Source organism: Podarcis tiliguerta, assembly GCF_965153285.1.
Source record: "Podarcis tiliguerta genome assembly, chromosome: 3".
Lineage (NCBI taxonomy): Eukaryota > Metazoa > Chordata > Lepidosauria > Squamata > Lacertidae > Podarcis > Podarcis tiliguerta.
In genome coordinates, this window is record NC_139536.1 from 62,776,195 (window position 1) to 62,797,468 (window position 21,274).

General features: G+C 42.5%; 1 protein-coding gene across 19 annotated transcripts in view; it reads right to left on the minus strand.

Annotated features, from left to right (window-relative positions):
• The window catches only part of LAMA2 (laminin subunit alpha 2), a 352,990-nt gene that overhangs the window by 73,941 nt on the left and 257,775 nt on the right, over window positions 1–21,274 (minus strand). For all 19 annotated transcript variants that reach the window (XM_083434696.1, XM_083434695.1, XM_083434693.1 and 16 more), the window contains 8 exons: window positions 16,370–16,512; window positions 15,784–15,882; window positions 10,807–10,918; window positions 8,492–8,654; window positions 6,058–6,268; window positions 4,462–4,578; window positions 2,367–2,530; window positions 1,713–1,851 (listed from right to left, as the gene is read on the minus strand). In XM_083434696.1, the coding sequence (XP_083290822.1) occupies window positions 1,713–1,851; window positions 2,367–2,530; window positions 4,462–4,578; window positions 6,058–6,268; window positions 8,492–8,654; window positions 10,807–10,918; window positions 15,784–15,882; window positions 16,370–16,512 (1,148 nt within the window). The remainder of the gene's footprint in view (window positions 1–1,712; window positions 1,852–2,366; window positions 2,531–4,461; window positions 4,579–6,057; window positions 6,269–8,491; window positions 8,655–10,806; window positions 10,919–15,783; window positions 15,883–16,369; window positions 16,513–21,274) is intronic.

Here is a 21,274-nt window from a genome sequence, read left to right on the forward strand (position 1 = left end):
TAATGTGCGACTGATACAGCTTATTGCCTCTATAATACGTTCCACAGGTCACTGTTTTTCTGACAGATGTTCAACAGCAGATGTTCTGTCCTCCCCAGCGAAGGAAGGCACACATCTGATAGTTAACCCTTTATTGACAAGAAATGCACTTACAGCAGCTTCTACTGTGCTACACCCCCCCCACACTTCTAGCCTCTAGTCCCTGCACAACAGTTACAGCAACAGGGAGACCCCACCCTCCTGCCTCCTTATATACCACCCCCACCACCGACAGGTGGCCTGCAACCTGCAAGTCCCCCCCCCCATGGAGGTTGCTGCCATTCTTCCCACTTCAAGCCCCTCCTGCTTCTAGAAGACAGCAGGGCAGGCGAAGGTGGGGAGTCTACTGACCTATCTGTTGGCTGAACAGCCTCTTCTTCTTCCATCACTTCTGGTGCACCTTTCTCTGTTGCAGCCTGCCTTGACTCTCCCCACTTCCCTGACTCCTGCCTGGCGGGTGGCATCAAACTTCATAAATCACTGGCTCCCCCACCTGGGTCATTCTCCTGGTCCCCTCCCTCTACCCCACACTCTTCAGAGACATGCCAGTCCCTGACATTGTCTTTGTTTCCTGGTGTTCTGTCACATACTACATGGACTATTGCTGTAAAAACTGTTAGGATTCATTTTCTGTGTTGCAGTCATGCAACACAGAAATTTTATCACATCATTTTATCACATGATGGTGTATGTTTTCATTCCACATTGTGGGAAGTAAAGGAGACAGGATGTTTTTATTACTGTGTTTCCATGATATAGGATTTTTGTCTTTTGTTCTTTCTCTTTGCTGTCTGCTGCTGAAGAGGAAGGAGCTGAGTTACGATGCTCTGAGTGTGTATATGTAAATAAATGTAGTTTAGTCAAAAAGCTGCGCTACTGAGTCTGAATGCTGACTGCCTATACTCTGCTGATCCTGAAGTGTGCTGATGCCTCTTGGTATCAGTCGCTGTGATGTTCGGGCTGGAGAAAGCATTTGAAGCTCCCAACCGACCAGGAGGGAGAGAACATGCCAGTTGGGCATGTGTCTCTGCCAGACTCCTACTCATGTGTAGGACCTCCTGACAAAAACATCAGTCGCTTTTACTACAGATTGACCTTTGTTCCATTCAGGGCTGAACAGCAGGTTTTCCTGGGGAAAGTAGCGGGATAGATGAAAAACCTCTTGGATCCATGCCTAGAAAGAACAGGACAAGTGGACAACCTCTCAGGCCTGTGCTTTCTAGGCATGAGACAAGCAGAAGTGTGGATGGGCCCATAATTATGTATTGTGCCATGATTTGTGCCCTGTAAAGGGAGGTGCAGCACCAGTGTGGCACATGACCATGTAAGGGGCAGATGCAGCACAGAAAAACAGTGGAACAGTTACAAAGACAGTGGAAACCATGTAAATAGGACTTGACAAGTTTTTGTAGGAAGGTCAGAAAGACCACAGACTTGGTGTTGAAATGAAGACGGTGTAAAAGACATTGACTCATATTTTTCTCTTTTAGGAGACCATACAAACTAAAAAAAAAGAAGGAAACATTCAAAGGAATTAACAAAAAAAAAAAGGCACCAGTCTCAAAAGATGTGGTGGAGTAATGCTTTTGAATAGGTGTTAATAAAAAGCATATTTGGCATCTTTCAGAATGATAAAAAGGAGACTCTTTGAAGGAAACATTATTTTCTCTTACCAGTTGTATAGCTTCATTGGCACGAGCCTTTGCTCCTTTGGCAATTCCATCAGCTTCATCAATATAATCCTTGATATTACTGTAGGCCTTAAAAGCTACAGTGGCATTGAAAGAGAGGTTTTTAGCTTCGTCAAGGATTCTGTTAGGATACAAAATACACATAACTTTAAAAACTCCACGGGCAGTTTCACAAGCTAAGGCTGCAATCCTTTATTCAAGTACTTGGGAGTAAACTGAACTCAACGGGACTTTGTGCTGGATAGACTTGGCTCCGTTGGTGTGTCTTGTCACTACGAACCTACTAGCTGGATCCCAATCAGAAAGGGCAAACAAGTCTGAGATGAGATGTCAGTAAGCCTGCTCACCTAAGTTTCTGATAAACTTAATGCTGCCAGAAGCTCTACTTTTTCTTTGGACTGTTTGTCATTAATCAAAAGACAAGTGCAAACACTTCAACCTGAGCTCTGTGTCTTGTATTTGGCAACGTTAGGACTAGTGAGAACTTGAGGATTGAATGGTGAGGATGTTTGGGAATCCCTGATCTATATTCAAAGATGTTTAAAATAGAAAAGGTGTTATTTATTTCTGCCTGTTAGAGAATCCAACAGTGTAATCAAGTTGATATACAAAACAACAAACTCATGGTTAACATACCCATCCAATATAGCAGATGAATCATTCAGCTCGGCAGCATGGGCCTCTGCCTGTAGCACCTTTTCTGGAAGCTTTCTGTCTTTGATATCTTGGGACAGATCATCTATTTTATCCCTTAGATTATCTGTCAATGGACTTATAGTATCCCGGACATCATCCACATACTAAGAGCAACAAAACAGGAAAGTGTTTAAGCAACTGAACGCAGAAATCATAGCCCCGCACCATTATTCACCCATTCATTTATTTAAAAAACATGTATTATTTATTCTGCTAAGAACTCATCCAAAAAGCTAGATAAGCTGGTCCCCAGGTGGCTACCCATCTGGATGTCGGTCATCCTCATGGCTGCTTGGCTCCCAACTATTTCAGGCTCTGTCGTCAGACATACAGATTTAGTGGATGACAAAAGGAAACTATAAAGGGGAATTATTCCTCCCCAAATCATTTTCTACAGATTTATTTATTTATTGCTTTAAAGGCATAATGAAAAGTAATTTCCCCAGTGAGCCACAAGAGCAGACCATTAGCCATCTTCTGGGTTGGGGGCCTCCACTGCAGAAGACCCCCAAAGACCTGAGGCTTCTCTGCTCCATCACAGTAGGAAGTTTCTGGAGAAGTCAAGCAGCACTTGTCAGCAGAGGGGGCGCTAATGATAAGAGGGAGTGCTAAAAAATAAGGATGCACCTGCTGCTGCTACTATATAAAGACTTGGTTTCAGCTTGCTTGTGGTTCAAGTCTCTGCCTTGCCTTGAGTCTGAACACTGCCATGCCTTTGCCTTGCCTCACCCTCTATCCTGTCTGAATCTTGTCCCACCTTGCTTTGTCTTGCACCCACATGAGGCCTTGCCTTGCACAACAGGGATATTTGTGAAAGAGAAATTATCCCACCAGATTACCACAGAGTAGTCCAAAAGGAATTAGGAGTGAAGACTAGAGATGCCAGTGTAACTCCTGATTCTGGCTGGGGCTTGGCTATGACTTGTAGGAGCTTGTAATGTTTGGTTCAAAGGCAAGAAGAAAATCAGAATCACGAAATTCGTCAGATTTTAACTTGGCTTTTCCAGGCCAATAACCATGCAGAGCATGTCACCCATCCTTATGAAGACAGTTATATATCCTAAGTATGGTGACTTTTTCTGTCCCATGAACAAATGCATCAGAGTGTAGCATGTGTGTGTCAAAATCAATTCCACAACAGTTTAGAATGTTTGTGGTCTGGTTCACATGCCACCGTAAGCCGAAGAAAAAACCTTGGCTGCAGATCAAAGGTAAGGAGAAGACAGTTTAACCATAAATCTCTGTGGTGCAATGGATCAGTGTGTCTGACTGTTAACCAGAAGGTTGGTGGTTTGAGGCTACTCAGGGATGGCTGTGGGCAGGATTCCTACATTGCAGGGAGTTGGACTAGATGACCCTTCCAATCCTGCAATTCTGTGATCCCAGGTTTGGACAACACAAAAAGCCAAACTTTGACTTGGCTGCCATGCAGCACTAAGCTAAAAGAAACAGGGAGGAGCAAAGCAACTGTGGTTTCCTCCCTGGGAGCCAGCACATTTTCAGTGTCCTGGTAAGATGTGGTTCTGTGCAACCACAGCTAGTCTGTCTTCACCCTTAGATTTTATCATGGGAATACATACATGGGAAGATGGCAAAGTTGAAAGTTTCCAATAGATATAAATCACATTTGACTGTTATTGCTCCTACTTATTTATTAATTAAATCTATATAATGTCCTTCTTCAAAAGGCCACAGAATGGTTTGCAACAGAATACAAATTGAAGCAGTTATATACCAGTAAATGCATTTATAGTAAGAAATACAGGCGGCAACCATTTTGTGTGTGTGTGTGGGGGGGGTCCATTCCTGGCCCCTGCATGTCACGGGAGTATGCAGAAGCCCCCCGCCCTGTTACCCCCATTATGTCCACCATTCCACCACCGTCCTGCCTTCTTTCGCCTTCACATGGACCCATGCGTCGGCTGTCAACTGGACGCACGCAAAATGGTTGCTGCCTGTACATAGTAAAATAAAATATTTCACTGCTGTGAAAATCTGTTTCTTTGTGCTCATCCTTCAACCATATAATATTTACCTCCACAGCTAAATTGATTCCATTTGCAAGGTCATTAGCTTCACTAAGGATGTCATTTCCTTCTTTTAGAGTGTTTTCGACCGCCTGTCGTCCATCTTCTAAAGCTTGCTTCTTTTCCTATAGATTATATTTGTTTATGTGAGGAAAATGGCTCAAAATGAATATGCGTTTGTTTTTATATTTTATATTTAATAAAACATTGTGTTTGCAGCACTTTTGTTGCTTATTTTGTGTTATGAAGTACAGGAAGGTGTTTTTAAGAAACCTCAGGATTTCTACCTTCTGTAATATGAGATTTAGGAAATTGCATACGAAGCTGAGTAAGTGATTGTAAAATGCTATACATCTGGTTCATCTTTCTAGCATTCTGTGAAAAATGTCATTTTGGGGAGCTTGCCATGATCTGAGGAATCTGATTAAAACAGAGAATTCAAAGGGATGATTACATCATAAAAATCTACAGAGAAGAAAATATTTTAATTTTCTGCATCTTCCTTCTCTCTACCTTGAAGAAGCAACTGATCTACCTTTAGGGAACGGCCATGGTTAGCCCTTCAGGCCCCCCAAGTATTTTATGGAAGCTAGCATCATGCAACTCATAACAGCCTTGAGACAGAAAAGACTGAAACAAACAAGAAACCGAAACATTTGTCTTCATTTGAGGTTGACTTCACTCTTACTGTCATGGCTAAGCACTTGTTAATGTATGGTATAATGTGCTTTCAAGACTTCGCAATTAAAATTAAATCAAGAGAAATCATTTACACCAGTTGCTAACAATAAAAAATATAGGGTAGTTTGATTTATAATCTGAATTTACATATGCCCATTTAATTCCTGACTTGAGAACAAGACAGAATGAGGAAGTAAAGGTACCCCTGCCAGTACGGGCCAGTCTTGCCAGACTCTAGGGTTGTGCGCTCATCTCACTCTATAGGCCGGGAGCCAGTGCTGTCCGCAGACACTTCCGGGTCACGTGGCCAGTGTGACAAGCTGCATCTGGCGAGCCAGCACAGCACACGGAACGCTGTTTACCTTCCCACTGGTAAGCGGTCCCTATTTATCTACTTGCACCCGGAGGTGCTTTCAAACTGCTAGGTTAGCAGGCGCTGGGACCGAATGATGGGAGCGCACCCCGCCGCGGGGATTCGAACCGCCGACCATGCGATCGGCAAGTCCTAGGCGCTGAAGTTTTACCCACAGCGCCACCCGCGTCCCTGAATGAGGAAGTATATCCATCCTAATACTAAATCTTGATTGGCTGGGTCTGTGTATAGTCTCAACACAGATTTTAGAACAATGATTGTTTGGGGCCATGACTACTTGGGTTGCTATATTCCATCTGTACTATAATATACACCTGCGTAGATCACATACTATTCACTAGAGTAAAAATTTAAGTTCTATTTCATTTCTTTCTGGCATCAATAGTAATTTAACTTAGTCCCCCAACTAGGAATTAAAACAACATGTCAATTAATTTGTCAAGATTTTAAATCTGCTTGTAGTGTTTTAAAAGCAGAGGGAAAAACATTTCTGATTCTGAGTGAATCTGCATGTGGTAGATAGTCAGACAGTCAGAGTGGGGCATCTCACCTCCACAGATGTCATATTTCCTTGGTTGATTGCAGATAGTCTATTTGCCTCCCTAATTTTGTTGGTTGCTTCTCTCAGCAGGTCTAGAGCATCATCAACTTTATCTTGGTAGTCTGCCAGCTTGTCTCGGACTTCATTTTTGAGCTCCTCTGTTCTCTTCCTAGGATCTCCAAACAGTTTATTCACTCTCTTTAAGAGGGCTTCTGCTGCTCTGTAACGTATGAGACACGGTATTGTTAATATGCCTGTCATATTTATGATTCCATGTGCTTATGATGTCTGTTTTAAAATGGACTTGGGTTAGATTTTCTTACAAATTATTAGAACACATTGCAAAATTGCCTGGATCCCCTCAGTTCTGGGTGTTTATTCCAACTCTGTAATATTGGTAAAATAAATAAATAAATAATTATGTGATGAATGTCTAAATCCAAACCAGAAACACCAGCAGCAAATTTAACTTTCTGCTGCTTGCCATGCTTAATTTGGAGGACAAAAACGAAACAAAAACCCTATTCCAAAGAGGTTTCGTGTTGACTGATTCTGGCCTAAATTGCAGATTTGCAAAGTTGCAAACCAATGTTTGCAATCAACTTCATTTTTTATTTTTTGCATATAGTTTTTTCAACAAGTTAACAAAAGTCCTCTCATTAACCTTCAGTTTACAAGCAGGGTCAAATGCACCCTGATAGCACTATAAAGAAATCATTAACAAATTCTTTTAGATAGTCTTCAACCATAATGAAATGCAAATTGCCATGTGGTGCTTCAAATTAGTGAAAAATTCTATGTTTTCACTTGTGGCTTTGGGGGTCAATTCTACCCCTATTTGAATGAATGAAAAAACCCACACGGATGTGTTATTTAATCAATATGGATATGGAATGCTATTCTAGGTTGTGGTTAGCTCAAGGGCTGTCTTAAGCATATGCAGTGCCGGGGTGCAAAGATCCGCCTAGTGTCCCCCCCCCCCAGGTTGCCCAGTCCCAGGCATGCAGGAGAGCAGAACCAGCCAGCCACCTTAGCGTCTTGCTGGCTCAGTCACCCCCGAACTCGTGGCACAGAGCCATCCGCAGCAGAAGAGCCCGCCGCAGCACTCCAACTGATGGGCGGGCTCTTCCCTGGACTCAATTCTCGGGCCCAGACTCTCAGCCTGGCGCCCGGGTGCCCTGCACCCCTAGTGCCTATGGGTAAGACAGCTCTGGTTAGTTCAAGTTTCAGCACTACCTTGGAGTTGGAGAGCTCCTGCATTTGTCAGATCACTGGAATAGACACATGGAGGCCATGCAACTGAAGCTGGCATTCCATGTTACAAGTACCCAGCTGGCAACCAATACCATCCACTCAGAATGAGGAAAGGGGGAAAGTCCTGCTGCACAAGCAGATATCCTTGCACTGATTGAATGGGTTAGTTGATTCCTGCCCTATATTTTCACACACTAATTCCTTGTTATCTCCCATGTCCTGTTATTCCTGTTTTACTTTCTCACCCCTGCCCTCTGTTTGAAATAAATAGCATACTCTTAACCTTAAAACGAAACAAAAAATCATAGTACACCTATGTATTTAATTTTACATGCTACCATAGCCAAAGATCTGACTGGTTATTTCAAAGTAATCAGCGTAGAATAGCAGAATAGGCTTGAGATTCTGAGTATTTTCCAGTTTTGTCTGAAGGATGGAACAAACTCCATGTCAGCTATCTATTGTACTGAACCACCGTACCAGAAGGAGTAGAGTTACATATAATGAGTTACACTGTGGTCTTAAACTCATTACTCAGATGTAAGTTCCCCTGAAATCAATAGGATTTATTCTCAAGTCATGCACTTACAATGAAAAGGGAAACTGCAAAGGGAAAAGAATGACATGAAATCAGACATAAATTAATGTGGAAATAGTAATGGGGATGTTTTCGATAACAAACAGTTTATCTATGGGAATATGTTTGCTGGCAAATAGATCTGTGTGCTTGAAAAAGAGCTATTCTGTACAGGTGACAATAGATGTAGCTGCCCAGTGCCTCATTTATTTCTAGGTACACGTCAAAGAAGTGGTCAGGTCAGCACAGCTGGGTGTGTATGGGATGACCTCAGGCAACTACTGTTGGTGCTTTTATAAAGCTATTCATCCAGACAATAAATTTGAAGGCTCCAGGTATCCAAAAATGCCAGTACAAACCAGGTTTTTGGAGGTTCTGGTTAAGTTTAATCATTTTTGGCTACTTAGAGCAAATCGTCCAATGCTGATAAATGGCTATGAGTTTTCTGAATCAGAAAATAAATCCTTACTTTTATCCCTGCCTTCATTGTCTATTTGAGTGGACCAGAACCACTACTGAAAATTCAAGTTCCACTGAAATCTGAATAGATTACAGTCATTTTCTTTAGAACTTATTTGCTAACTCATTTATATTTATTGCTTTGCTACTCACTCTAGCTCATCTTGGGCTGCCTTCTCTTGGACACCCAGCTTTCTCTTCCTGAGCAATGCCATCATTCTGTCAACATCCCTCTGCAATTCTTGAAGGCTTTTGTCCAGCGGCTTGTCTGGGGTTCCAAGTGTCTCATTCAGCTTCAAAGCTGTTTCGTTTGCAGCTGCAGAAAAGTTGACAAATTATATATATCAACAAAGAGAGACAAGGGAAAACAGAGGAAGGGAAGGAAATGGAAATGGAAGCAGGGATAAACAGAAGATTGTTATTATTATCATTTATTACCCACCCTTCACCCCGAGGTCCCAGGGAGGGTTGCAACAATTAAAGCACAATAAATATATGTTTATTGGTTATACTTGAGCCATATTCAAGCACTCAGAAACCCCAATATGAATGTCTGGGAGAGTGAGGATGTTTGCTCCACCCCCCCACGCCCAATCACCTACCATGACTTGGAAGAATAAATTCCAAAGTTAGGAGTTTGCTCTACTCAAGTAGCTGTCCTGTGTGATTTAGAATCCTGATTTTCTATGGTTCTAAATCATGCAAAGCAGGTACTTGTGAACAGAGTAGGTTTCCTGTTTCAGAAGCTATTCTTCCACCTCACGGAGAGTGACATGGTGGGCAGAGATAGTGTGCTCAATCCAGCTTTCCTATATTGTTTTCAGGATTTAGAATACATGAACTGGGCTATAAGTAAGCTTGGTTAGAGTGGGATACGACTAGGTTGCTGTACTAAAAGCTTTATAGAAAAGGTGGGATTTGAAGCAAACAGGGGGGTTAAATTATTATCAGGGACAATATAAATAGTGAAACTTTGGAGACTGAGGAAATAATTTTAGTGAAAGGTCTCGATTATGTTAAAAGATTGTTTGTTAGAGGCAATCCTTAATTTGCAATAGATTGAGAAATAATTGTATGGAGACTTCTTAGGGCAGAGCAAGAAGTCAACAGTATACATAAAGCATTCATCATTGTATGTTTGGTACACTATAATACTATAAATAATGCTAGAGAGCCTGAACTTAAGACTCGTTACATCAAATTAAGTGTCTGGGATGGTGTGAAGCTTATGCTTCAGAGGAAACTCCCCCAAAAGAATGCTATAATCATCTATGCATTTAGGACAGGAATGTTAATTTATTAGTATCCAGATTTTTGTGAATGTAAGAGACATTCATAACACCATGAAAATTGAAAACACAGCCTCCTAGGCCTTCAGCAAGGTTCTGGCCTCTTAATTTAGCTTTCAGGGCTGGGTGTGTGGAATCTCATATATGTGTGTGTGTGTGTGTGTGTGTGTGTGTGTAGATGTGCCAATCTGGGTTTTTTTGGGGGGGGGGGGAGAGGGTGACTGGGTCTAGTCCCTTGTATTCTCCCTATGCCACTGAACAGCCAATAGGTTATTGGCTATGGATTTAGTTGTGCAGCTATGGCTGCTGAGCAGGCACATAGGTGGATTGGAGTAGTGAAAATTGCAGGCAGTTCTGATTACTTTAGCTGGAAAATAAAAGATCAACTAGGAACAGGAAGGAAGAGAACAACGGAGGCCAGACTATGAAATCTAAATTCAAACAATGACTGTGCTGTATCAAGTTTATAATAATGTGGTTGTTTTGCTCCCTTTTTGTTTATTACTTATGCACGGTGTTCTCTTATTTTCAACCCCCCACCCAAAATGACTTGATACCTTTAGTTATGACTCTCAACTGTACTTTAAAGTTCAGAAAATCATGCACCTTGCAGGGGCATAATGGCTAAGTCCCAGCGCATATGTATGGCTAGCTGTCATCTGCAAATGCTAAATAGCAGATGTTCATTAACAGTAAGTAGTAATGCATTTTTAAAGCCATTTTGAGAAATTAAAAATGTACCGTTAATGCACCACACAGAATGCTAAAACAACAGAGGATTTCCCCCACCCCCTTTTCCTCCCAAATGTAATTTTCACTGCCTTGAAAATAAACAACAGCAAAGCAGAAGTTCCCCATTAGTTATTTAATCATAATAGTTATTCTTCAAGAACCTGAACATCCCTGAAGGAGAATGTTCAATTTTTCTGCTGCTCTGTGCTTTTAATTGCCAATCTGCCAACAGTTGTAGCAAACGGTACCCCTTAGATTGCAGGAAGTCTGCAATTATTTGGCTATATAGGTTTTTTTCATTTAACAGATTTGAAGTCCAGCATTTTAATCGATTGATTTCTTTCGGCTCATGTACTCTTTTTCAGTGCTTTCGTGTTCTTAGTCCCAACACATGATGCTTTACATTTCTCAAGAGGCTACTGGCACTGCCTCCCCCTTCTCTGATACCTTCTGCTGCCTGGAGGGTGCCCTTGATGAACTGTCCAAGCATCTTCGCTCTCTCATTAGTTGCCTGAGCGTGCTGCCCAGTTTGCTCCCCATCTGCTGTCACCTTGGTCGCCTGGCGATACAGATTAAAGAAACGTGTAATTAATGAACATGACAAGAAGATACTCCATCTGTCTGAATCTACTTGGAAACTTTACCTCAAGCAAAAGGCAATCAATGAATTATTGATCAGATATACTGGAAGTGACACACAGTCTTCCCAAGTACACAATTACATTTTATTGCTCCCTTCTACCATTAAAGAGGCATCCGAGGCTTTATTCTGGGTTCTTAGAACACATACTGGAACAGGACACAAAGAGATCCCAGATGACATTCTTTTTCTTTGACTTTGTTCACAAGCTATCATTCTTAGCACACGTCAGGCTCCATCCATGGCAAAAGTACTGAAGTCTATTGAAACCATGAAGGTTTTAGTGTTTTATTAGCCACTTCAGCCCTATTGATTTCAGTGTAACTTACAGAACACTAAAGTTACACTCCAGATCATTCTTGCAATGGATACTTCACAGGCTGTTTACACTCTTGTTATGCTTTTTAATAAGTTGAGTATGGGTTACATCCCACTATGTTATATTCAAAGCAGACCCATTGACATTTATGGACCCAGGTTAGTCATGCCCATTGATTTTTGAAGGGCCATGTTAAACACTGGATGCAACCCTATGTTTTTATGAACTATTCATTCATGTAAGTTCTTTCCACATCAAGGAATATAATGTATGCATGTACTCATGTGTCGCCGCCTTTTATAAGAGAACTTTGATGCCTCCAGACAAGCGTCAAAGAATAAACCCTACCTTTTGCTTATAGACTGCATTTCCACTTTTGTACCTTTAGTTTTCTCAAAGTCTTTAATGCTTTCAACATTAAAGCTATGTATCCATTCTAAATGCTATGAGGGAGGAATCAATGCTTAGCTTAGAAAAGAACACACTGCTACCAGAAAAGAAGCAATGGAAAATGCTAGATACCTCATGAAGTTTGTTATTTCTGTGTTACTGAACATGCACATCAAGGCCTACAATACACAATCTCCTCAGAACTATAAGGTCCCTGGTCCCTGCAAGTGCAATTTCATTCCAGAGTGAGACCCTAGATCAAAATGTGTTTATTTATTGATGTAACCATAATCCACCCCCCAAATATTTCAAGGCAGAGTACAAAATATGAGAATAAAATCCACATAAAAATTATCAATAAAACATCAATATCTACTGACAGGTTAACAAAGAAAACTTGTGTTAGAGAGGTTCTGTCTAAACAGTATAGTTTTCACCAGTGTTACAGGGCTAACTTCTCTCTGACCATGTGCTGACAACTTGGGGTCAAGAATTTGAAAGGAGAAGGCTTGAGGCTTGAGCAACTGACTGCTGATAGTTGGGGGAAATATAAAAACTGCGTACTTGACAGCATTTTTTTGTAAGATGGGGGGCAAGATGTGGAGCATGCATATCTGATGCTGCAGTCCTGTTTCCTCCTCTTCACTCTTATTCTGCTTCTTAGCCTGACCATCTAACACAGGGGTCAGCAAACTTTTTTCACAGTCCACTATCCCTCAGACCTTGTGGAGGGCCGGACTATGTTTTTATTTTTTTAAAAAACGAATTCCTATGCACACTGTGAGGGGGGCAAGTAGTCCTTCTCCACCCTCAGCCCCAGCCCCAGCTGCCTTCTTGGTTTGCCACCTGCCTCATTCACTGAAGGGCTGGCAGTGGTGGTGTGAAACGGGCTTTCTCCCTGCCTAGGGAAAGAAGGCACTGTGCTTGCCCTCCCAGGGGCTGCCGCCGCCGCCGCTTCTCGTGAAGCTCATTCGCTCCACTCTCTGGCCCACAGGAGCACCAGGCGGAGGGAGGAAGAGGCTAAGCAGAGGTGGCTCTGCCAATCAAACACCACACCTGATTTACCTCAGTGCGGTGCAGGGGACGTCTTTGCCAATCAAATGCCACTGAGGTAAACCAGGCACAGCGTTTGATTGGCAGAGCCACCGCCGCTCGACCACTTCCGCCCATCACCATCACTGGGAGTCTTGGCTTCGGGCTTTGTGGTGTGGGCCAGATTTAGGACCCAGGTGGGCCTGATCCGGCCCAGGGGCCTTAGTTTGCCAACTCATGATCTAACAGTTAAAAGATCTATCCCTGGTAACTATACCCCTGCAGACAGGGCTTGACTGGTTCACTGAGACTCTGTGTTCAACAAACAAGGGATTTATTGATTTGAACCACCAACATCTTATGGATTTGAGAGAGGCATAGTGCCTAAGACCTGCTATTCCCAGTTTCTGATAGGGAACAGACATTCACTCATTTTCTCTAAAATACAGTGTGTTATATCAAGCAGTGTTTACTTACAAAGTGGGATTTTTATCTCCCAGCATCAAGGATACAATTTTTATTTTTTTTATATATAAAATGTTGAACCTCCAAGTTAAATCATTCACCTCCCTCCCCGGTTCTTCTCCCGTTGTTCAAACAAGCACCTAAACCAAATCACGGTTGAAATAAGACCTAGGCTACTTCACCACTAGGTGGCACACTTTATATTAATATAAATTCTTACTACCTGATTGACTAATGAAATTCCAATTTCTGCACAGTTTGGAGTCTTTACTAATAAAAGGAATAACAAACAACAGAGGTGTCATCTCAAGAGAACTTTACCGCCTACAAAATAAAGGCGTTTTTAATAACAAGATTTCTCCCTCATCTCTTCTAAATGAAGGTTGCTTGATAGGCTCTAAGTCATAACTGAGATTTGATTTGAATACACGATTTTCTCTGTCTGGCTGTGCCTCTGTTGGATTACAAACTGGAATAAACAAAAGTGTTTTTATTTTGTTTCCACAGGTCAGACAAATGCTAGCACAAATATAAAAAAAGACAAACTGAAGTAAAAGCGAAACGAAGCCTTGCCTGTATCTTCCTTCCAGGGCTTTATAAAAGCAGCCCTTGGTAGAAAATAACAGTGTTACTTTGTGACAAATCACATTCTATTCATTCTATTTTTCTGGCTATTGACACAATTGCATGGTGTAGGACACAGGTACAAAACAGCTGATACTTGTCAAAAAAAGGTTGACCAGCCTCTATTATAGTAGAAAATAAGCTTTCAACGTACACTTAGATAACCCTCAGGCAGAATGAGAAAGCAGCTGAGATGGTGTCTAATTAGCTGTTGAAATAAACCAAGGTCACTGTCTAACTCCTTTGTACTTAAACCTGGGCCACTTAAATTCACAGGACCTGATCCAGGACAGGACCACAGAAAGAACAAAGAATGGAAGCTCCACTCCCAAGCCAGAGTTCTGATCTGGAATGGACACCCCTTCCCATTGCTCTCTATTTTCAATTCTACTTTCCTTGATGGACTATGTGAGGCTCTCAGAGTATTTGTTTGGCCCATTTGGCCCTAGGAGTGGAGAGCGACCGGTGGCAAAGCTCTGTGGAACGCGTCCCCTCTTGCTAAGAAGAAGCCCTTGCAGAGTTTGCCCCACCCTTGTGCTAGGCAGCAAGGCTTTGCAATGGCTTTTGCTTGAGGGCGAAGCCCTTGCACAGCTTTACGTCCCTACCCCACATGGTGGGGGCAGCAGCATGGCATCTTGCTGCAGGCGTGAAAATGTCTTGGGCCACCTGTGTGTCTAATCGTAGCACCAGAGCAAAACACATCTTGATATTGACAAATAAAGGTAAAGGTAAAGGGACCCCTGACCATTAGGTCCAGTCGTGACCGACTCTGGGGTTGCGGCGCTCATCTCGCTTTATTGGCCGAGGGAGCCAGCGTACAGCTTCCGGGTCATGTGGCCAGCATGACTAAGCCATTTCTGGTGAACCAGAGCAGCACACGGAAACGCTGTTTACCTCCCCGCCAGAGCGGTACCTATTTATCTACTTGCACTTTGACGTGCTTTTGAACTGCTAGGTGGGCAGGAGCAGGGACCGAGCAACGGGAGCTCACCCCATTTCGGGGATTTGAACCGCTGACCTTCTGATCGGCAAGCCCTAGGCTCTGTGGTTTAACCCACAGCACCACCCGCATCCCAAATAGCAGAGGCTTCATTTCTTAATCAACCAAAGAATCATTTGAACACCATTCTTACACCAATTGTCTCACTTTCTCCTTGAGAGCAGTGTGTGAAGTATTCCTATTACCACCCATACCACATGACTTCCTAGCCCTCTTCAGGCATTAAAACCTCTCACTCGAATAGCATTGTGTGGTGGAGAACCGAGGCAATCAGAGTTCTAAACAGCAAGGAGAGCCTCCATAAGAACAGGGGGCTCCACGTTTGAGAAGTTCACCCTTCAAGCCATGGAGGGTGACCCTGGCAACAACAGAGGTAGAGATTGGGGCATTTGCACCCACTCATTTCACATGATGCTGCTTGTATGGGGCTTTAGAACACTTGAAGCTTTAGAACACCCTGCATACAGACATTGGCATAACCAGGGCCGTCTTTACCTGGGGTTGCAAGGGGTGCACAATTCTGGGGAGTGCCAGGCGCCTGCCGCTGAAGTCGCCTAAGTGTATTTTATTGAGCTGTCTCATCTTTCAGACACCTCGTATGTGTGGAGTCTTTACACTGACTCCCAATGTGTTCTTTGCCTTCTTTAGAAAAGCTGGTTTTAAACAAAAACACACACACACAAAAACTCCTTTTGGAGCTGCGCAGGCATGAGCGCCATTTATCAAATGATAATAGTGACATAAGCATAATAAAAGTTAATTTGGGGGCTAAACTAAATTTGGGGGCGCTGGGCGGATCTTTGCCCCCCAGCGGTGCATATGCTAAAGACGGCCCTGTGCATAACAACCTGAGATGGGGTCCTTGGGAAGTGGCTCCAGTAACATAAGAATGTGTCCTGAAACACTTTTCTTAAAAATGAAATGGGGATCTAACCCTTTACCCTCTGGGCTCACCCTTGTCAAAAGCTCATCCATCTCTGTCACAAGAGTATCCAAGTTCTTCTTTGCCACCTGAAGGAGTCTCTCTGGTGCTCGCTGAGGTGACAGTAAATGCTGAGGAAATAAAGTCAAACATTTTACATTATGGATTTCAGAAATAACACATTGCTGAATGAAGCTGCTCTGTTGACCTTAATTATTGCCGCTGCTGACACATAAAGCATGTTCATAAAAGAGGGCAAGCAGTATATGCATGGGTCTGAGTAGACACTGCACTGATAAACATGTAATGTGGCTTTTCTTTATCAAATGTTAAGAGTCATTTTGTGACATTAACGGCACACATTTCATGGCATTTTGTTTCCTTCCGTCCAAGAGAAGAAACATGAATTACTATAGCATCTTCTACTTATTAATCCTCCCAATAATTTATTGTAATAGCTATTTAACCACTGTGGCATGCTTAAACTAAGTAATCAAACCATTAATACACCACCCACCCTTCCTGATCTAAACATAATCTCACATGCCAACAAAAACATGTGTGCTGGCCTCTCTATCCAGATGTGAAATCTAAAGCTGGTGATGGTTTTGAGAATACCTTTAATTCCTGGGTCGTATTTTCAAACGAATAAAGCATTTTATATGGAGGGTGTAGCGGGCCACTGAGATTGACACTCAAAGCCATCTGGTTTAGAGATTCTAAGTCACGAAGCAGGACTCCAGTGCACTCGTCATCACAAACTGTGGGAAAGGACAGTAAAGAATATTTATTCTTGCTAAATATTTGAGGCAGATGCTTGGTATTTCAACTCAGAAATATTTTACAGTGCCCATAAAGTTCTCCAAAATATAAGGCCACTAAACTCCAATAAATGGCGCCTTAAAAACCCATGGTGCAATAAAAGGAAGGGAAACAAAGATGTGAGCAGCAGATGGGATAAAATGGGATATCTAATTGTCAACAACTTGAAAACAGGGCTTTGTGATTTACAATGTGTTTTCAGCTATTGCTTTTTTTGTATAGGGGGAATTCAGTATATAGTGCATTTTATAAAGTCACAAAAGCAAACCACAGGTCACAGTCCAGAGGAGCTTATAATCTCAGTTTGGATGGAGAGAGGGAAGAGATAACATGGGGATGGGTGGGCATGGGCATGGGCAACAAGGATGAATGCAAGCAAATTCATTTAATTCACAATGGCTAAATTCAATTGTTGATTGGGACTAATGCCAGTAGTGTGGCTTCATAAAAGAAATGGGACTTTTGAGTTGGGACCTAAAGGGAAAAGGGAAGCCCTGTTCACACATTACTTGCATGTAGGGCACTCACAGTTTTCCTGGGATAGTATATAAACATGGCTGAGACACCCAGTTGTGCAGGCACCCAAACTGCAAGTGTATGTATGGATCCTTTGCAGACTACCACACGCAATGCATGGATGTCAGAAGGCAGCACTACAGTAGGGGTACAGCATCGGGGTGGGGTGGGGTGGGGAAACTGTGAGAGGGACAAACTTATGCCAATGAGACCATTCCAGGGATAAGGATAACCAGGGAGCATGGTGTAAAAAATGGTAAGAGAGCAGGAGACTGGTGGGCTCAAGGTGGTAGAAATGGAGAAGTACAACCCACAGGGAAATTAAAGCAGAATGGTAAGACCTTGGAAGTGAAGAATAAGGAGGGAAATAAACTTAAGAATCAAGAGCAGGTGAATAATGCAATCATGCATGAGACATCATAATGTTCTCATTAAGGAGACTAATAATAAAAGTCTCTGCCATAGGAAAATTAATCTAGACAATCTAAAATTACCTCAATTCAAATTTTTAAAGCAGAATGTATGCATGTAAAACAATTTGCCCTTTTGCCATCGGTAGAATTAAGGGCTTGTTCATGTTTGCAACACATGGGTTGCATAGAAGGGCTGCAGAACCACAGACCTTCCCAGTACAGTGGTACCTCAGGTTAAGTACTTAATTCATTCCAGAGGTCCGTTCTTAACTTGAAACTGTTCTTAACCCTAAGCACCACTTTAGCTAATGGGGCCTCCTGCTGCCGCCGCGCCGCTGGAGCATGATTTCTGTTCTCATCCTGAAGCAAAGTTCTTAATCCAAGGTACTATTTCTGGATTAGCGGAGTCTGTAACCTGAAGCGTATGTAACCTGAAGCGCATGAAACCCAAGGTACCACTGTACAGATGATTAAGGATTGTGTTTAAATAATGGTACACCCACAACCACTAACTGGGATTATCATCATCAATCTTTATTATGGTCCAGAGACCCAACAAAACATTACAACTTAATAACTGGGATTATTCTAGAGCCCTTACTCAAGACATTAACCACAGATGATAATCTTCCCTCCAGTCTTTTCTCCAAAACTCAATCATTATGACCAGTCAAGGGCTTCCAAGAGTTACCACAGGACTCCATTGTGAAGCCTCTTTGAAATGACTTGGGAGCAGAGTAGTTTTTGGAGCCCCTGTTTAAATGTGTATATAAAAACGCAAAACTGTACTCCCCCCGCCCCCACCAAGACAGCTGAAGTTATCCCTGTATTGGTAATTTTTAAATGTTTGAAGTTTTGCTGTCTTTTTATTAGGTTGGAAGTCGTCCAGAGTGGCTGGGGTAACCCAGACAGATGGTTGGGGTATAAGTAATATATTACTTCTACTACCATACTGAGCAGGATGGGGGGCTATGCACAAATTTTATCCCTTCCTATACTTTTTGGCATTCAGTCAAATTCATGTCAACTCTTTCTCATATAAGCAGCTATGATGCTGCTTCAGCCAGCATGGAACTAAAAGCTCCCGTTTAGCTGCAGAAGTAGAAACAACAGCAAGGAAAATCATTGGATGGGAGACAAATTGATTTAGTGCAATGAGAAGGCAACTGTCAAGCTGCACAAGGAAGCACGGAGATGTTATTTTCAGCTCCTTCCTTTCCTCACTAAGTTCTTTTTCCTTTCCACTCCATACAGTCCTCCCACTAATTTGTTGCTTGAACTGAAGTACACTATAATTGCTTGAGTAAGGGGGCAATATTTTCTACTTTATGCATGCACATCAGAAAAACCTATTAGTGGTGCAAGTCTTCTCATTTATGTGTTTGCGTATGGAACACAAAGAGAAAGCACATTTCCATAAATAACATATAGTTTTAACACTGGGCTCTGTGTTTTATATACCAACATCTATTCTAGTTGGTCAAGGAGTCAGACAGATCTGTCAGGCAGGCATTCAGAAACTATAAATCAAATAAATAGTAGAATACCGTTTTATTTGAAAGACCTAGAATCCTAAATAAATAAATAAAAATACTTTGTTGTGCTGGACCAACAGATAGCTGCATACTAACAGATTTCCCTACTTAACACTGATGTATACTCTTTTGTTTAAGTAACCCTTTTCTAGTTAACCTTGAAATAGCTGGCAATAAATATAGCAAAATGGGATGCAAATGAAAACCAACTTAATTCAGCATGATAGGAAAAACAAAACAAAAAACAAACCCTGAATGGCTTATAAAGACATGAAAATATTCAGAATGAACAAGCAACAGTTGCCTGTAATGTGCACACTGAACATTGATCATGCATTAACACCTCTTGCTAGATAATTGGGTTGAAAAGAGAAGATGTAGCAAGTTCCACAATTTAGTAAAAGAGACAGAATAATGTTACTCCAATATGCAGCCTGGAACGTACCGAAAACGTTTCAAGGCTCTAATTACATAATTTATACATGACTAAATATTTCTATGGTTTAATATATAAAACTGTCAGTATAAATTTGTGTTCACTATTAGAAAATGCAGCATTATGTCCAGATCATTACTGCTGTGCACACATGAAAGACAAAAAAAAAATCATGCAATGTTTCAGTAAAGAGTTAGCAGCAAGCACAAGCTTTTCCTCACAAATCTGCTCCACTTACCAAATACAGCACATCTCAGAGTTGCCTTAAATGTGACATGCCTCATAAGAAAGCATGTTTGTTAAAACAAGGAAGTCTTTTTTTAAAAAAGAAAAAACCGCTTGCAAAGAAAACTAAATCTTATGCGCATTATCTAATGAATTGCTTCCCATAGCACAGGTGTAGAAAGTTTTTGGCCTTCCAGATGTTGGTGAACTATAATTCCAACCATCCCTGGCCATTGGCCATGCTTGCTGGGGCTGTTGGGAGTTGTAGTTCAGCAACTTCTGGGCAGCCAAAGGATCCCCATGCTTGTCCTAATGCAAGGACTTCTGGTTGCATAATGGAAGTTCTGCTCCCTCTTCTCGCCCCATGCCTCCTGCCTGAAGCTGTTATGGATTTCCCCTCAAAGCCTCCGTGGCAGCTTTTGGGAGTGTTTGTGGGGAGAGGAGAGGGGTAGTTCTGTTGTGTAACCAGAAGGCCTTGCACCAGCAAATGCACTTAAGATGGATACTGCCCTATCTCTTGCCCAGCTCATCAGTCATTTTCAAAAGAAAAGTGTTCTCCAAGGCCAGAATCCTAAGAACCTCAATCATGGCAGAAAGCTGCCTCTTACTGCTTAGCAAGCCCTTGCCATCTGAACGCTAACTGAATTCAGAGCGTGGGTCATCTTCTAAGCTGGGTTGGGAACCTCTGGCCCACCAGCCAAATGGAATGGCCTGAAATGGGTCCCAATTTGGCTTGCAAGGTTGTTTCCCGAAAACCACACTCATGTGCCCACATCTGACACCCTATCAGGTAGGGGGTACAGATACAGCTTGACAGGCTGCAAACCAAGTTCTCCACAGGAAATTTGACTGTGCAGTTGACCCTTGCAGGACGTAGGGTGCAGTCACTGCCCATCAGCTGACGGGCAGTGAGTTCAAGACCAGTAGATTGGCTGTGTGACTGAGTTACCTGTGGGGGATTCAAATGCTTAGTTCAGGCATAGGCAAACTCCGGTCCTCCAGATGTTTGGGACTACAATTCCCATCATTCCCTGACCACTGGTCCTGTTAGCTAGGGGTAATGGGAACTGTAGTCCCAAACATCTGGAGGGCCAGAGTTTGCCTATGCCTGGCTTAGTTGAACCCTGCAGAAAGCAGTTTTGCCAACTCTATGCTTGGCAAATTATGTTGCCAACCATGAAAATTAAGTGCCACCCCCATTGTTGCCTGGAGGACAAAGTAGGAAGCCTCTTGTACCTGCAAAATCAGGGGTCTAAGCCACACAGAGCTTTAGAATTACAGCAGGCCAGACCTTCTCCTCCCATGTGTGGAGGATGATGGGACAATGGGGAGGTGATAGAGGAAGCAGGATCAGCAGGTCCTTGCCCTCTTCTTAGGTAAAGGTAAAGGTACTCCTCCCGTACGGGCCAGTCGTGTCCGACTCCAGGGTTGTGCGCTCATCTCACTCTAGAGGCCTTCGAACTGCTAGGTGGGCAGGAGCTGGGACCGAACGACGGGAGCTCACCCCGCCGCGGGGATTCGAACCGCCGATCATGTGATTGGCAAGTCCTAGGCGCTGAGGTTTTATCCACAGTGC